Raw genomic sequence first — 17914 nt, forward strand, 5'->3', positions numbered from 1 at the left:
TTTTTTTTTTTTTTTCAAAAGGTGGTTATGATGATTTTATTGAGGGAGTTAACTGTATAGAAAACTGGGATTGAAGAGCAGTTTCCTTTATGCTATACCCGGGAAATGGAAATCCTTCACTGCAGTATCCCTTCTACCACTACGTGACTGATCCCTCACCAAATCATAGCAGCTAACGTTAGGCACACATGCACTGGGCAATATGGCAATTCAGTCATTCAAGATTAACTTGAAATATCTTTTACAAAGTTGCTGTCTTTGGAGCTGGGAAGGGATCATTCAAGATTAACATGATTTTATATGATGAAGGACTGGATTAGGTTGTTTTACATGATGTTTGAAAATGTATTGGTATCAATATAAAAACAAACCCATTGGAATAATACAGTGGCACAAAAGGGACACTGCAGGGCTTTATTTTTGTTTTTTCATTTTTTTTTTTTAAATCAAAAGGCAGTTGGATGCCTGTGATCTTGAAGCCTTTACAAAAGTAACATTTTATCCGAAAAACTATACAACCAGTAACTACATACTCTGAAGAAGCAAGGCAGCTAATTCAGTTCAAAATAGGACAAAAGCAGGGCTTGTTCAGACTCATCACATGAGATTGTTTTGCATGCCCAGTTTGACTGTTTGCAGTGTCAGAGCTGCAGCTAAAATGACTTACATTAAGTACATTTTTCTTGCGCTGCAGCTCTTGTGCATATTTTGTATGAAAACAAGCCCTGCTTTCATCAATATAGTTTCCCTATTTACAGTACAGGCCGGGTAGTTTAGTCCTCTGTACTGAGGTAGTCAACCAACCCTTTAAAGACAAGTTCTGAAAAGAACCACTTTCATGGAATGCCTGACTTATCCATGCCAGGTGGGTACACCCTAAAAACCTGCAAATGTTCTCTGTCAAACACCCAGATCAAACGATTAAGAACATGGATATTCCGACAATAAAAATTGCGATTAGCACAAAAATATACAATAGCATCAAGCTCCTTTGAGCCACTTCAAACCCAAGAACTTAAAAAAGTGCAATTTCTTCAATAATTATTTAAAAATGGCATGTTCAGGGACAGGGAAGGGGTAGATTGTAAGGGCAATACATGGGGCCCTGTAAATCAGGGCTGGGTGCAAGGGCTTGGGGCAAAGAGGCTGTGGCGAGTATTTAGAATCCTCCGGTCATCTTTTTAAGGTGGCAGTTTCAGAAAAGGAAAAAAAAATTTAAAAAATGGGGGGAGGGGAGATGCTTCTTCTGTAAGGCTGGAATATCATTGGACCTTTTGTCGTGCTCTTTTGTTTCAACATCCATTGCAGCTTACGGTGTAACCCCACACATCAAGTCAGTACCCACTGTGACAGGTCAGGACCGCCCTCGGCCCCGTTTCCCTGCTGGACCAATGAGGAAAGATAAAATTAATACAGAATTTTGAAAATAAAATCCACACCCATGTTGCACCCATCAATCAGCATACTGACAGATTAATTAAATTCCACAAAATCTAGACTGAAGACAGTTTTCCGACTAGGTTGGGACTCAGCTGGCCCCCTTAAAAGTAAAGTATGTTGTGAATGACCTTTTTCTGTTGGCAAACAACCTGACCAGCTACTCTGAAAGATGACACCGGTTAGGGATTAGTTATGAGACCAAAAAGCCGGTGTAACTTGCAGCCTCATAATTACTATTAACATAATTTCAAGACCACCAATACCTGCGCTGTAGGTTAACCCTCATCTCCCCCCTGACCCACACAGAAAATATACATACACCAAGACTGAGCTCAGTAGCCAGACTGAAAATAAACAGCCACATGGCAAGTTAGTTTTTACTTGTGAGCAGTACTTATCTGCAATAATCCCAACCATTTGATTTTACCCACTTTGAAACTAACTGCATCACAAAGATAAGTTTAATTTACCTCTGCTTGTTCCAGGGCCTCCTCGCTGGGAGAAGCTCACTCGACCCCTCGGTGTGACGCCACCGCGGCCCCTGGTCTGACTAGCACCGCCACGGACTCCTCCCCTCGCTCCTCGTACTCTCCCAGACCCCTGGAAGTCATCATAGCCGTAGTACGGGTCATCATAGCCGCCCCGGTAATTGTGGTAGTCGTATCCATAGTAATCGTAATAGTCTTCATAGCCATAATAGTCAGGGGGGTACGAGTAACCTCCGCGCCCGCCGCGGCCCCTGCCTCTCGTGGGTGGTGGCATGTGAGGAGGCCCGTAATAATAGTATTCGTCATACCTAAAATGATACAGACTCAACTTAAAAATGGCATCCTGCTTTATATATAAATTTTTATTTGATAACTGCATGACTAAAAGGGCACAAGTTTGAGTTGCATTGTTCCCTCTTACATGTGTGTTTTAGCAGCTTGTCTCTGGGCTTTGCGCTCTTTTCTCTTCTGGTCAGGGGGCTTGGCAAAGACGATTTCAATGTGCTCTCCCTCGAGGTCTTTGCCATTGAGATCAGCCAAAGCCTGTGAAATTGACCAAGATAGTACAATTGTTGCTTCTTTTTACTGCACTTACAAACTTAAATTTAAGCTCATGATAAAGGTCTTGCAAGTTAGTCCAGTGTCAAAGTTTATTTTTTCGTCCATACCTTCACAGCACCATCTCTTTCTTCGAAGTGGATGAAGGCATAGTCTTTCAATTTTTTCACTCGCTCAAGCTTGCCAAACTGACTGAAGGCCTTTTCAAGTATCTCCTCTGTAACCGTGCTCGCTAAGTTCCTCACGAACAGCACTTTTACCTGGTAATGAAAAACACAAGGTTCAATTTATGTGCAGAAAAGGTAAATAAATGCAGCAGCCAATCATAGAAAGAAAACACATTTTCATCACATATACACACAGCAGTATGCTACTAACGACCTCTGGCCCTGTGCCTTACCTTGGCCATGACCTCTGGATCTGGGTCCTCGATGGGATCAGCCCACTCCACGGTGACCACATTTCCCCACACCTTCACCTTGCCGCTCATCAGCCGGCGGCGGGCCTGAGCAGCAGTCTTGTGGTCTTCATACTCCAGGAAGCAGAAGCCCCGATTCTTCTTCTTGTCGTCAGGCTGGTGGTACAATATGACATCATTTAGACCCTCTGTAGAGACAAGAAACAGGAAAGAGAAGTGGAGAAAAGGCAGCAGGGTGTTAACTGCATTTATTCAACAAAAATGACCATTACATCAATGGAGTACCAACAAACTACTGACATCAAAACATCGTTAGAAACATTAGAAACAAAAAACGTAAAAACAAAAAAAAAAAATTAACTACGTTTGATGTCCAATCAGATCTTAGCGGTAAACCATCATGGTAACATAAGTCACTCCAGCATGGTAATGAGGTCATCATTTGGACATAAACAGGAAATGTTTTAAACAAACTGCCAAAGCTTCACCCACCGATTCTTTCGGTACAAATCTTACAGATATAATCAAAGTTGTGTATATATGTAAATGTAGGCATGAAGCTGCTGAATGAATATTATACAGAAAGAGAAATCCAAGGATGGTGCTCACCTGTGACTTTTGCAAATTCTTCAACAATTTGATCTTTTGTTTTACTCTTGGGAATGGAGCCAACAAACAGTCTATTATTGGCCACAGAGATGCACACTCCGATGTGTTTACCTGGTCGAATTTCATTGTTGTTGCACTGTGGAATTATGGAGAATATTGTAAGTAAGAGAAGAAAAAGATACGAGAAACGTAGAATTTTGTCAACAAGTAAGCTGTGTTTTAACTAACAAATTCCATCACACCTTTTTTTTGGTCATACTTGCAGTAAACGTACCAATTTGACAGCCTGCTGTGCAGCTTCTTTAGTGCAGAAAGTGACAAAGGCGTAGCCTCTGTTCAGGCCACTGAGGGGATCCATCATCAGGCGCAAGTCCCAGATGGGGCCAGCTTTCTCAAACAGCGGAACAAGCTCATCCTCAAAGAGGTCTCTGGGGATTTTGCCTACAAATATCTGCCAGGTTGAGAGGAAAGGAAAATATGGTGGATTAGAGCAACACTTCAACTTCACATGTAGTGTAAAGTTAAGGCATAGATTGAATAAAGAAAAAAGGTATCCAGTCAGTTCTTAGCGGTAAACTATCAGTGTAACCATGGTTACTGGAGAAGATAAGTTTCATCATTTGGACACCGTATGAAACCTGAATGCACTTGGCCCATAACTTAGAACCACCAACTCCGAGTAAGTAAATACCAGTGCATTGTTTTGGCATCTTCATGCTTAATGCATGGTACAACTCAAAAAGTGAAATGTTCCGTACCTCTGTACCGATAGTGGGCTGTACCCCTGAGTGAGCAGACTCTGGTGGGGGACCTCCATACTTCCTCTGCCCTGTTGTCACATCAAGTGTGTAGCCAGTCCTCTCCAGCAAAGCCTGATCATAAGAAAACATGAAAAATAAAAGGGATACTGTTTGACAGTCCGATAAAAAAAAAAAAAAAAAAAAAAAAAAAAAAAAATGAACACAATAGACTTGTGGGAGCCTATTAAAAGCATGCAAGAAAGAACCAAAAGAAAAAAGACAAAAATTTGAATGAGTCTTATGGTTATAGAGATTAACTCTAACTTACCATCCACTTTAATAGGAACACCTGCACACCTGCTTGTGAATGCAAATCTCTAATCCGAAACTGCTGATCTACTAGAATATTCACGCACAACCATCTCTAGTTTGACACAGAATGGTCTGAAAATATCTAATGAGCAGCTGATTTTTGGGTGAAAATGCCTTGTTGATGGTAGAAGTCAGGAGAATGGCCAGACTGGTTCTAGCTGATTGAAAGGCAACAGTAACTCAAATCGCACTTGTTACAACTGAGGTATTCAAAAGAGCATCTCTGAACCCACAACACGTCAAATCTTGAAGCAGATGGGCTACCGCAGCAGAAGACCTTAACACGTGCCACTCCTGGCAGTTAACAGGTAACTAAGGCTACAGTTGGCAGGGGCTCTCCAAAATTGGACAATAAAAGATTAGAAAAACCTTGTCGCGTCTGATGAGTCTTGATTTCTGCTGCAACATTTAGATGGTAGGGTCAGAATTTGGCGTTAATGTGAAAGCATGGATCCATTCTGCCTTGTATCAACGGTTCAGGCTGGTGGTGGTGTGGAAACTTTTTGTGGCAGACTTTCGGCCCATTAGTACCAATTTAGCATTGTTTAAAACACCACGGCCTACCTGAGTATTGTTACTGACCATGTCCATTCTTTTATGACCACAGCGTACCCATCTTCTAATTGCTACTTCGAGCAGCATAACGCACCATGTCACAAAGCTCAACTCCTCTCAAACTGGTTTCTTAAACATGAATTCACTGTACTCAAATTGCCTTCACAATCATCAGATCTCAATCCAACAGAGCACCATTGGGATGTGGTGGAATGAGAGATTTGCATCATGGATTCCAACAGCGGACAAATCTGCAGCAATTGCGCGATGCCATCATGTCAATGAGGTCCAAAATCTGAGGAATGTTTCCAGCACCTTTTTGAATCTATGACACCAACAATGATGGCAGTTCTGAAGGCAAAACCCAACAAGGTGTACCTAATAAAGTGGCTGGAGAATGTATATTTCCACACTGAAAAGCATTGCTTTAGCATTCCCACATTTTGTCCCAAGCATTAAAACAGATACAACTTTCTGAATTTAGGACAAGTTCTCACTTTGATTTTAGCTTCATCTGGTCCTTTATTGGTATCTGACACTTTGGTCCCTTGTTTCTCTCTTTGTCTGTAGGTCTTCATCACGCCACAAAGAAAGGCACTTTTGTTCTGAAAAAGAAAAAACAAATAAAACATAGTACTACCAAACATGTAAATAAATCCTTAGGACATCTTCTGATTGACACAAAATGAACGTTAGACAGGACAATGAAAATCTGTCTCGTAGATAAGCTATGAGCAATTGTGCAACCACAATTCAACTTCAGACCACTGCACAGAGGACAATCATCCACATCGTCTGAAGGAATCAGAAATGAAAGATCCAAGCTATCTAAACCAGTGGTTCTCACTTTTACCTTATAACTGAAAAACACTTAAATGCCATTTCAAATGTTTAGAATCTCACTTATTTCATTCACCATTCATAGTATAATATTTTTTTTATTAAAATGAATGTCCCCCCCCTGCAGTACTCCAAAGTACCCCTAGGGGTATGCGTACCCCCATTTGAGAAACGGTGACCTAAACAATACACCAACAGTGCCACATGCATACCTGAACATGTGAGAGGTCGCTGTCCTTAAATTGCAAGAGGACTTGCAGAGCACCTTCCTCGTTGAATTCTTTTAGCGCTTCAATTGCTCGATCATCTAAGTCACTGTGTGACACCAAACCTGGAGGAGGGAGGGGGGAAGACAGAAACAATGAGCTACTATCAAGAAAGACTGAAAAAGTTGTCATTACTAACTTGTTATTCAAAACACAATGAAGGATCAAACAAGCATTTGCAGGAGAGTAATTTTGCAACAAATATTTCACTGTGTAGCGGATAAATAATGATTACTAACGTTACAATTGGGAGGGAGGAGCGGGAACAGCCTAATCTAAATGGAGCTGTATTCAGTAGTCCGGCTGCACTTTACTCTCCAATCAGCGACAAGTTTTTTGCAGAACTAATCACAACAGATGTGACAGTGCAACTCGATATGCCAGTGCCCCTCTATACTGTGGCTGGGAGTTTCTAATGAGCCAGTCTGCATTCTCCTCTATGGAGGGGTGATCACCTGTCCCAGGCAGCCACACACCAGACAGCTGCTGCCATTGTTTCTGTCTCGGTCCCATCTGGCTGAAAAGGCCAGACCAGTACTTTGCTAGATCTGACCGACCAAACAAGTCCTAAAATGACCCCCAAACTTTGTCACTGCAACTCGCCCCATACAAACTAGGGGTGGGAATCACCAGAGGTACCACGATACGATATTATCACGATACTTAGGTCACGATACGATATTATTGCGATTTTAAACATATTGCGATATTCTGCAATATATTGCAATTTATTACCTTTTTTCCAACTTCATTATTATGTCCCCAAAGGAAAACTTTGTCAACATCTGTTTGTTCATCTCACATGAATTTTATTGCTGTAAAATGTGACTGTCAAGCTGACTAACTAACCAGCACTTTAATGAATATGTTATAAATGTTGTATACACCTGGCAAACTGAACTGTTTGCATTTTTAATTAAGGTGGACTAGACTGTAATACCAACAGGTATGCACTGCTGTGCTACTACAGGTATTTTTTACAATTAAAATGAGTACAAAACGGCGTGACGGAGTCACGTACCTCGGTTCCGGTGTTTTTAGCAAGTGACAAAATTCTTCATTTTCCACAACGTTGTATGGACGCAGGTCTTTGCACATGAAGTAGGCGATGGCTTGAGTTATTTTCTTAGCTCGCTCTGATTTGGGAGGTAGCTTTGTCAAGCTAAGTGTGTCCAGTGTTGGTTGGTTTTTCGGCGGAGCTGGTTTAGCATTAGCTTTACCGTCCTCGGCTAACGCTAACTCTGGATGGTGCCGTGTGAGATGAGCCCTCATGTTTGTGGTATTCCCTGAGTATTTTATTTGCATACGACACTCCTTGCAAATCCCATGTCTCATGTCCATCTCAGTTGTCCCCTCCTTGTTAAAAAATCCGAAAAAAGTCCAAACACTTGATTTAAACGCAGATGGTGCATTTCTGATTTCTTTCTCTGACGCTGCCATGTTTATTTTATCTACATCCTCCTGCACGCTGACAGTCACCCCGCTGACCTCACCAGAAAACAAACAGCGCCATCTGGTGGATGGAATAAGCAATTGATTTCATTATTATACTACCAAAAAGTTAAATTCTGATGTGCAATTTAAATAATAAAATATCGATACTTGGCGCCTGTGTATCGATACAGTATTGCCACGAGAAATATCGCGATACTATGCTGTATCGATTTTTTCCCCCACCCCTAATACAAACTGGTAAAAATCTGACCAGAGCAACAGGGATTTAAGTTGTGACTGATATTGAACTTACACCAGTTCGTTCCTCTGCAATTTTATAGGATGCACAGAAACTTCATGGAAATGAATGGAGAGACAGGCTCACCAAGACACTCCCAGGGAAACGACAATTCATTCGCCCTGACACCAGTGACCATGCAACCATATTGGGAATGCAAATGCTGCAATCATTTACACATTTTGACAATGGTAAAATGTAATTTAATATTTTGAAGCACTGCAGTACCCATTTTGGTAGGAAACCACAAAAAGTTGCTTCATGATCCCAATTCCCCCATTCAAAAAGGTGATAAAATGACAGTACATGCAAGAAATTGATAAACAAAAAATGTGCATATTTGATATGCAAGTATATTCATTGTGCCTTACCTGCTATGTAAATTTCATCTAGTTTTTCAGCAACTTTCTGTGGTAAACCAGCTTCTAATAAAGTCTGGAAGTGCTCAGAATGGGTAACTGCAGCAGAGGTGTCCATTGGTTCTTCTGGACCATTTCCATTAATATGTTCTGTGGCCATGTCTCCAGAAATCTGTGTAAATGCAATGAGCCAAATTAATCCTGGGTCAAGGGCAAGACTTGGGATGGGTTCAGAAAAGTGTAAAGTCTCAGACTTATCAGGGAAATCAAAGAAAACATGGTTTGGCCATTTATGATCTTAAGATACAGAGTGACTTTTGAATTAATAAGCACAAATTATCAATAAACAGGAGATTTTGCTGTGTGCAAAACAAGTTGTCATGGTTGTGTGGTCCTGTACAGTCTGGAGACTTTACACTATCCTGACATAACATTTGCAGCTCTCAGCTTGCATTAGGTAGAAGCCCAGAAAACGTGTGTGTAGGCATTTGACAGATGCACGCAGGACAGACATTGCACATACCAAATTCCCCACAGAAATCAATTGAATGACATATTGTTTTAAAATTAAAAAAAATATACTGGGTTTGTGTCCATGTGGCAGTATTTTCCATTCTGGTTTGTTCTGGGTTAAGAAGTTTTTGCAAATGGTGCCAAGTTCACTTGTTAACGCCTGTATCACAGCCCTCTTCACTGCTTGTGTAGACGCCTTGTCTGCTTTGGTCTCTAAATTACATGTTAACTTACCTTCTCACTGCTGACTTCAGCACAGACTAGATAGCTGATACACGTGTTCCATCAGAGAGTGAGCCCTGGTTTCCGGTATCTGACCAATGAGCAAGTATGCACCCTTTAGCATTTTGTTTCTTGACACTTATATTGTGACACTAAGCTGACTTAAATTGTCACGTTAATGGCAAACTCAAAAATTACTTCCCATTAGTTTTTATCGACAGACACTTAGGCATGAACTTATGCAAACAGCAATCTAGCCGCTTTCTGGTCACATTACTACCGTTATATCCGGCAACGCTGGGAAAAACGTGGACAGCAATCATAACTTAGCTAACCTTACCCTTTATCTAATAATATCAGCATCTTAAAAGATATCTTGCAACTGATATATCGTGATGTTAGTGTCTGTTAATTAATTTCATTATATCGGTAAACACGTGCTTTGTCTAGTTAAAACATTTTTGCATCGTTGAAAGTAACTAACGATAGCTAACATTAAACCCCTCGTGCAAATCAATCTTGCATTTTGAACATGCAAGGTTAACAAATCTAGAGAATACATTATGTTTTAACCGACGTTAACGGTAACGTTAGATTTAGCGGGGAGGGACTGACTCGCACACGTTGAGGCTAACGTTAGCTAGCGGGCTAGTTTGCACAGCTAGCTAATGTTATAGCAACCAAGCTAACTAGGGACCACCATCGGGTCAATAACATGACGTGCTAGTATGCATATGCATCCAATATCATAAGATAGTAGGCAATGAGCATGTCATGTTAGTACGGTTGTAACGCGGCATCGCAAATTCTTGCTAAGATAACTGATTTTTACCAGCTAGCCTCTGTTAGCATACGATGACAATGAGCATGTCATTTCCATGATCTGTCAAAATAGGCTACCTTAAGCTAGCATGCTAATTCGAAAGGAATTTCAGTGAGGCCATTGTTACAACATCATTTGTCGGTACGGACTTCATCAGTTGAAAAAGTATGGTTTTTAAAATGAATTGGATTTAACGAGGCCTTGAGAGCTAGAGGTTTAGCCTGCTAGATGCGTGGTTTGTCAACGTGCCGCCATATAGGAAGAGTCCATTTTCAAAAAGCCGGTCTGGAAAACTCGTTCCCAACCACCACCAGTTTCCACATTGTTTGAAACAGCACCGCACGATTTAGACTTTTTAGCAATCAATTAAGCAACAATCACGTGACAAAATAGTAGCATTCGCCCTACCTGCCGCTGGATCACCAACGTGTATGGTGTTGATTATTTAGGAAGATAAATGTGATATTTAAAAGACAGAAAAAGTGTAAAACTCCCGGCAATGATCCGGCTTCAGTCATTCACTCTTGATGATGTAAAATGGCTGCCACGTTCACGCCTCGAGTTTTGTCTCGTCGATGGGGTTTCTTGGACATCCCTGCACGGGCTTGCCTTGTATGCTTTTACAGAAGAGCAGCCAGCAGGTCATTCAAAGCATCCATCATAATTACCGTACTAACGACGAGTAATTTCACGACAACCGTACCATTTATGTGACGGATACATGTTGGCTAATAGATCAGTTAAAAGCATAGTTACAGAAACAAAACATTGAGACTGAAAGCCAGAACTCTGAATTTCAATAAAAATGTCAACAATAAAGAAATAAAACAAGCAAGTAGCCTATCCTACAATGAAATAAATTAGCCTAACATTAATAATTTATATTAATGATCTACCACCTCCATTAATAATGATAACATATGTTAAACATGGTCAGTATTCCCAGACAAAATGTTATCAAATGCCAGTATATTTATATCTAAAACTATATACTGTGTGTGCGACCATAACAGACACTGAGTGAGTAGGCCTACTGAGTATTTCAGGAGTGTTTGACTGAAAAGTAGTGAGGTAGATCCCACTTTCCGCCACACAGTGTCCCTCTTCTCATTGATTTAACATGAATCTGCTACATGAACAAAAGAATAGGACAGAGTAGGCTAGGCTATGTGTATAGAAAACTAGGCTATGATTATTTGCTTGATACAACAGATAGGAACATAAGGGGCAAGGGTTTGCACTACTGAAGAGTATAAAGTTTTTATAAAAAATGTTTTTACTGATTTTGTAAAATATTCTCTGCAACATGATAGGAAAGAAAAGTTGTAGTTGTCATTGTGCATGCATTGCAACCTGGATCAGATTAAACCGTTGTTACTTGTGTCTATGTTTGTTGCATATAATCTAGTTTGTAAAACTATGTTATTTATTGTCAACATCATACTATGGGTTCAAAGTGACTGTCAACTGCAAATTTTCAAATTCCACTTGGGGGTATCTTTTTAAATTACAATTGTTGGGTTCACATATTTGTGATAGTCCAAGGTTAATACATGATTACATGTGTCAGTTTTGACAATACTTACCAATACATGGCACTACAATACAAATACAATTTACAATACCTTTTACAATACAAATACATTGCAGTGACAATACAATGGTATGAATTTGGCATGGGCTATCTGCTATTTTCATCCCAGCTAGAATGAATCATGGGCTTAATGTTTGGCTCAATGCTGAAATAATAAAACTTTAGCAGGTAACTGAATCCAACAACCCCCACAGGTATAGAGCATTAGCAGCTGGAGGATGATGGCTGGAGGATTTTGAATAATAACTTATGCAGCTGTTAAGGAATAGAGCTACAGAATGATTGGATGTAATAATAATAATAATAATAATAATAATAATAATAATAATGTTTCACAAACAAATGAAACTTACTTAACAATTAAAAACATTTTGAATGACACAAGAAAAAAAAAAAAAAAAAACAATTGCAAAGCTTAACAGAAGTAAAGAATAAATCAAAGGGTAAAATATCAAAACTAAATACACAACAACTTACAGTTTAGTAAAAGCTTTGAGAAAAAGCTTTGTCTTCCCTGTCCATATCAGCCACAGATTGTTTTTTTTGTGATCCATTTTTTATATCATCCGCAGATTATTAAAGACCCCAGAAAACTCTAGAAGTGGAGTTCATAACAATGTCTATTTTGAATTTATAGGACTACAATAATTTTATTGCTCATGTCTGTGAAGGCTCCTCAGAGAACAAAAATAGCTCAGACAGATCTTTTATAAAACAATTGGTACAGAATGTTTGGCATTGAGCTTTAAAACAAATAGGCTGCAGCCAAGACTGTAGAGGACATCTTCTGTACAGTTTTTTAGGTATTAGCCAAAACTCTCTCTGCAGAATTAGTGATCCTAAACTGCAATAAGAACTATAAAATATAACTTAAAAAATAAAACTTTTTTGCCATAAAAACTCAAATGAAGATCCAGTTTCTCAAGTCAGTTATTTTATTCTATTTATATATTTATTTCAGTCTATTTATAGAGGTATTACCAAGATAATTAAGGTTAAAGTATTTTGAGGGTTTAAGAAGTGAACAAGGTCTTTTATTGGCATCAATATTGCCTCTTTAACCTAGAGTAAATATAGTATTACATATCAAACTGATATAGCTGTTGATGTTTGTTTTTTGTTTTTTATTTCATTAATATGACCATCTTGGATATGCATGCTTATTAAAACGATATGACTTTCTGTTTGTCCGTCTCTGACAATGTCTGCTTGTTTCTAGTGATATACAGTAAGAACCTCTGATGGCCAGCAGAGCCACTGTGTTATGGCTCTTGAATGAGATAAAGGACCATAAGTCCCTATATTACAGACCTCTCATGCCACCGTGTGGAGAGAGTGTTCCAAGCAAAATGATCTGTCTCCTGAACAGCAAAACTTTGATGTCTAAGATGTATAAGTGTGTATGTATGCCTGTATGATGTGAAATTGATCAATTCTTAAAGTTTTATGCAAAAATGGTGCTTTCCTTTTAGGAAAAACAATTCATATTTCAGAATAGAAAAACATTTTGTATAGATGCAGCAAATAAGATGGATAGTTAAATTTTTGCACTGGTTCGGAGTGCAACATTTTAAAATTTGCAAAAGGCAAGCATGCGTGGCATCTTCTAGTTAGTTTTTCAGATCAAATATACTTTAAAGACAGGTGCAGACAAAAGATATGCCAAACAAACCTTCTTCAACAAATGTATTGTCTAACAAAGATAGAAATGTCTGTTTATTTGTATTATTCCTTCTTTTTGTTACTATCGTTTCACTAAAGCTCAACATTGAGGGAAACATTTCCCAGAGAAACAGATAGATTTAATTTTATACCAAAAAGACTAACTTTGGAAGCTATGCACTTTATTTGATTAACTAAGTTTGCAGAAGCTTAGCTTCAGATTAACATTTGAATATATTTTTGGTCTCCTATCACGGCATCTTCTGGTTAGTTTATCAGATCACATATAATTTAAATATACCAAGGTCTCTTCGCTAGTTAAAACTCTTTTATTTAATGAATATTTTTAGTTGGCCCTCAGTTTTGGGAATGTGCCACGATCATAAATATGCTCGGACTTGATGGGTTTCAATCTTTATTCACTTGTATACACTAAATATTCTGATTAGCTTCATAGCCAAGAAAACTACAGATCTAAGCTAATAACGTCATTTGTTGTCTGGTGTCACTGACCTATTGATGCCAGGGCACCTTGGCTTTGAACTGAGCCTGGCTGAGAATACAGACATGACCTGCTAACTTCACAGTGTGTCCTGTGCTCTCTCCTCAGTGACCACGTCGACACTGGAGCCCCTGAGAATATAGCTGACGTGTTTCACCGAGCGTGACCACGTAGGCTATTCAATTTACTCTACACCTAAGGCTTTCCACATCTCTGTGGTTCTCAACCTCATCCATCCCGATCAATGTACCATATAAAAAGAGAGTCTGAGCTACCTGCAGAACATAAAAAAACTCAAAACCACTCTTTGTTTTTCATAAATCAGGAGGCTAGAAGCAGGTCAATGAGAGAATACAAATATATAGAAGGGAAGCTGCACATGTCCTCAAACTAATCCTCTGTGCTTTTACTCTCACCTTTGGTGTTTTTTTTGTCAATGAACTATTGTTGGGCTCTAATGTACAACATAGTTTCCGGTGTCTTAAATACTTCATATCTCATATCTTAAACATACTCACCCAGGTCAACTCAGTCATTGGTCCACTCCATGATGCTTTCAAGTTGTTATTTTAGACACCGCTGCAAATAGCCAAGTGTGACGTTATACTGTATAAGAATATAATGTGATTAAAAAACTGTCAGATCTTGAGCAATGGGATGTTATTCATGTTTATCTGTTGATGTTTGAGATTCTGTTTTTATGCTTAAACATGAATGTTTCAGTAATAGGCTTATTGTGTCAGCTATATTTGATTTACAGGACATTTGGTTCGATGTTGATAAAATGACATGTGCCATAAAGCAATAGCACACAATGCAACAGCCACTGATATCAATCTTATCAGCAGGAATGAAATTTGGTACAGTTTATTAAACAGTAGGGTTTACAACACAATATTACAAAGAAGCAAGAAAACAGCCAATAGAACATCTCATCTTCCGCACTTATTGAATTACGAGTCTTAGGCCAAGGATTTATCACCAGCACAACCAAGGAAACAGAGCATGGGTACTTATGTAAACAGACCAATGAAATACACAGTAAATTCATATTCATCCTTGACATTTCCGATGTTGGAGGCGGAGGCGAAGATGGATACTCCTTAACAACTATCAGATATCGCTCTATTTAGTCATAACTTCTTCCATCCATCAATTCCTCCAGTTTTGAAAAAGCCTGCAGCACTGACATTAGTTTTGCTTCAACATATAGTGTAAAATCATGGGTAAAAAGAACACACCCATAATAAATAATTGATGTAATGTTTTATTAAAGTTTAGTTAGATTTATTATCTCTCTTTTTAAATACAATTTGTTATATTTAAAGCTATGGCGTACAGTATGGCATTATTCCAGTAGACCCTATAGAGTTCAAAACCCCCAGGTGTGATACAGGGCACCAGTATGCATTACATAATATGTACAGTATTGCATGTATTGACTGATGCAAATAATGGTTAGTGTGCAGATTATGCTTTGCAATTAACTGATAAATTGTTTAATCAATTAAACATCCAAAAAATAGTGCAAAAAGGGACATCACTTATTTTGTCCAACCAAATTTCCAAAACAGAACAATATTCAATTTACATTATATATGATGAAGAAAATCAGCAAATTGTCACATTTGAGAGGCACACAGGATGTTTGACATTTTTCACCTTATTTGGCTTTTAAAAAAAATGACCAGTTATTCATCAATTATTAAAATAGTTTTGTCTATTGACTAATCGATGAATCCACTAATCGTTTCAGCTCTGAATTTATGTAAAGATTTCAATGTCAGATTTTTTGTGTTACGTTGAGATTAACTTTTGTATCATTTATTTAATTAATTTAATTAATTATAAGCAGCCACTCATTGGTAGATCAGAGCCTTCACCATTGCCATGTCTCTCTGAAAATGTACACCTATTTAATTAGATTTTACCGGGTGAGATTTTAGCATTACACTTTTACACTCTTCATAAATAAATAAATTAAAAACTCTTTTAGGCCATGTGCAGCCTAAAATGATCTTTATGCAGTAAACTGAAATTCCCAAGAAAAACTCAAATGACCCTCCATTTGCTGTGACATGACAAGTAATAACAACTCCCAGTTACCAAGTAACTAAAACCCAGGGATTAAATGCAGCATCCATAGTCAGGATGGAAGGATGATGGAAGTATGTTTTGGCTTTCCACGATTTGTTCTTATCATTTTGTCCTTTAAAGGGATTATGAGAAAGGTAGCAAAGAGGTCAGTAAGATCATTGATAAGGTTGGTAGGTTTCACCTAATCCGCCAAGTCGCCACAAACTGAGGGACACAGGTATAAAACGACATGAAGGGAAGCAGGAAGCCGTCCTGCACAGAGGCACAATGAAGGGGCAACTTTCTTTCAGCATTGTAATACTCTATCTCTATCGCTGACTTACTCATGCTTTGATTCAACAGATTTTTGATTGACCATTTTTCTTTTGTCTCTGTATTAATAGGTAACTGATACAACCACGATGGGCTCAGTGAAATCAGCTGGACTTTCTATTCTTCTGTTGTCTTTTCTTTTTTACATAGCTGATTCTTACCCCAACATTGACAGTAAGATTTTTACAGATACAAGTACTAATGTGTTAAGTACTCTTCTCATAAATCTAGTACACAAAACAAGGATTTACTATAGTAAATTAGCACCATCTGCTTTTATTTATCTTTGTTGACAAAGATTGTACGCTGTGCTTTAAATCTCAGATGAATCTCAAAATGTCACTGTATCACAAGCTGTCCATGATCAATAGCATTGTCTTTCTCCAGTGGGCTGTGAGGAGTGCAAACTGGGAATGAACAATCTTTTCTCGAGGGATCGTCCGGTCTACCAGTGCATGGGCTGCTGCTTCTCCAGAGCGTACCCAACACCTCTCACGGCCATGACGAAAATGGAGATCCCAAAGAACATCACCTCGGAGGCAACATGCTGTGTTGCAAAGGACTACTATGAGGTACAGGTGCAGACAAAAGATATGCCAAATAAACTTTTCTTTAAATAAAAAAAGATAAAAATGTGTGTTTAAGGAATGTTTCAAAAGTATTCCTTTTTGTTACTATTGTTTTACTGCAGCTCAAAATTGAGGGAAACATTGCCCAGTGAAACAGATAGATGGAATTTCATACCAAAAAGACGATATACACTTAATTTGATTAACTAAGTTTGCAGAAGCCTATTAGCTTCATACAAACTTTTGAATACATTTTTGCACAAAACAAGGACTGTGGATTTTGTCCCCCATCACCTACACTAAAAAATCAATTAAGGAGGGGACCTTTTAATGTCTCTTCACACTGCTAAAAAGAGCATTTGATTATACATATTTACTTCTTTAGATTGATATGACTTTGTTAATAATCACTATTGTGTCTTTCTCTTCATCTGTGCATCTTTCAGATAGAGGTGTACGGCATAAGGGTGAGAAACCACACAGACTGCCACTGCAGCACCTGCTACTACCATAAGATATGAACATGCTGGGAACTGGAAACAATTCTGCAGTGCTCGGCTTGGCAACACATTTTGTTGTTCATTTGTTTTAAATTGTATGCTCATGTGTTGCCAGATAATATTTTTTTTAGAAAGTCTGTGTCTGTGTTATTAGCCTACATTCTTGCATTGTTATATGATTAATTGTAGCTTGAAAAGCAATTAAAATGTGCATTCCAGATGTTGCATTCTCATGAATGTGTCTGAAATGCATGGGATTGGAGTGTGTGTGTGTGTGTGTGTGTGTGTGTGTGTGTGTGTGTGTGTGTGTGTGTGTGGGAGCAATTTTATAGGTGTGTTACAAATCACTAAGTTGCTTTAGACAAATGTGTCTGCTGAATTAATGTAATGTATGGAATAGTAACATAAGTAACTGTCTGAAAGTGAAAATTGACTTTGAGGTTGATAAAAGTTTTGTGCCATGTCTGACTAATCAGAATTGCCAAAAATATGTTGTATCTATCGTAGCTATTAAACAACAGAACTGAAATTGAAACAAACATTGAAGAGAAGTCATTAAAATGCTCCAAAAAAGGAAAAATGATTAGCCAAGTTTAACTTTAACAATACCATGACAACTGAGCAAACTTCATCTGCTGATGAATGATGGAAAAACTCCAGAATTGCTTCAGAATTGCTTTAAATGCTTAAATCATTTTATGAGTGTGTAGATGGTGATGTGTAGAAAGTAGGGTAAACCCATG

General features: G+C 38.4%; 2 protein-coding genes across 6 annotated transcripts; one reads left to right on the forward strand and one right to left on the reverse strand.

The window, feature by feature from the left end:
* Positions 1 to 395: 395 nt before the first annotated feature.
* Positions 396 to 10560, reverse strand: LOC114546596 (heterogeneous nuclear ribonucleoprotein Q). Of its 5 annotated transcripts, XM_028565494.1 has the most exons (13): positions 10344 to 10560; positions 9125 to 9203; positions 8390 to 8549; positions 6233 to 6351; positions 5678 to 5785; positions 4272 to 4385; positions 3788 to 3964; positions 3514 to 3649; positions 2887 to 3092; positions 2597 to 2746; positions 2350 to 2471; positions 1911 to 2236; positions 396 to 1383 (listed from the first exon to the last, which is right to left on the reverse strand). In XM_028565494.1, exons 3-13 carry the CDS (start codon positions 8535 to 8537, stop codon positions 1355 to 1357), a joined length of 1635 nt encoding a protein of 544 aa, XP_028421295.1. In that variant the 5' UTR covers positions 8538 to 8549; positions 9125 to 9203; positions 10344 to 10560; the 3' UTR covers positions 396 to 1354. The 5 variants fall into 5 exon arrangements, with proteins under 5 accessions (XP_028421295.1, XP_028421294.1, XP_028421293.1 ...); XM_028565493.1 differs by lacking the exon at positions 9125 to 9203 and having other exon boundaries at positions 10344 to 10557; XM_028565492.1 differs by lacking the exons at positions 9125 to 9203; positions 10344 to 10560 and adding an exon at positions 10185 to 10299 and having other exon boundaries at positions 396 to 1380.
* A 5497-nt stretch (positions 10561 to 16057) lies between these two features.
* On the forward strand, positions 16058 to 17192 carry cga (glycoprotein hormones, alpha polypeptide). The gene is made up of 4 exons (XM_028565497.1): positions 16058 to 16084; positions 16174 to 16276; positions 16490 to 16674; positions 17118 to 17192. The coding sequence occupies exons 1-4, from the start codon at positions 16058 to 16060 to the stop codon at positions 17190 to 17192; spliced, it is 390 nt and encodes a 129-aa protein (XP_028421298.1).
* Positions 17193 to 17914: the final 722 nt, after the last annotated feature.

Source organism: Perca flavescens, chromosome 20 (genome assembly GCF_004354835.1).
Source record: "Perca flavescens isolate YP-PL-M2 chromosome 20, PFLA_1.0, whole genome shotgun sequence".
Taxonomy (NCBI): Eukaryota; Metazoa; Chordata; class Actinopteri; order Perciformes; family Percidae; genus Perca; species Perca flavescens.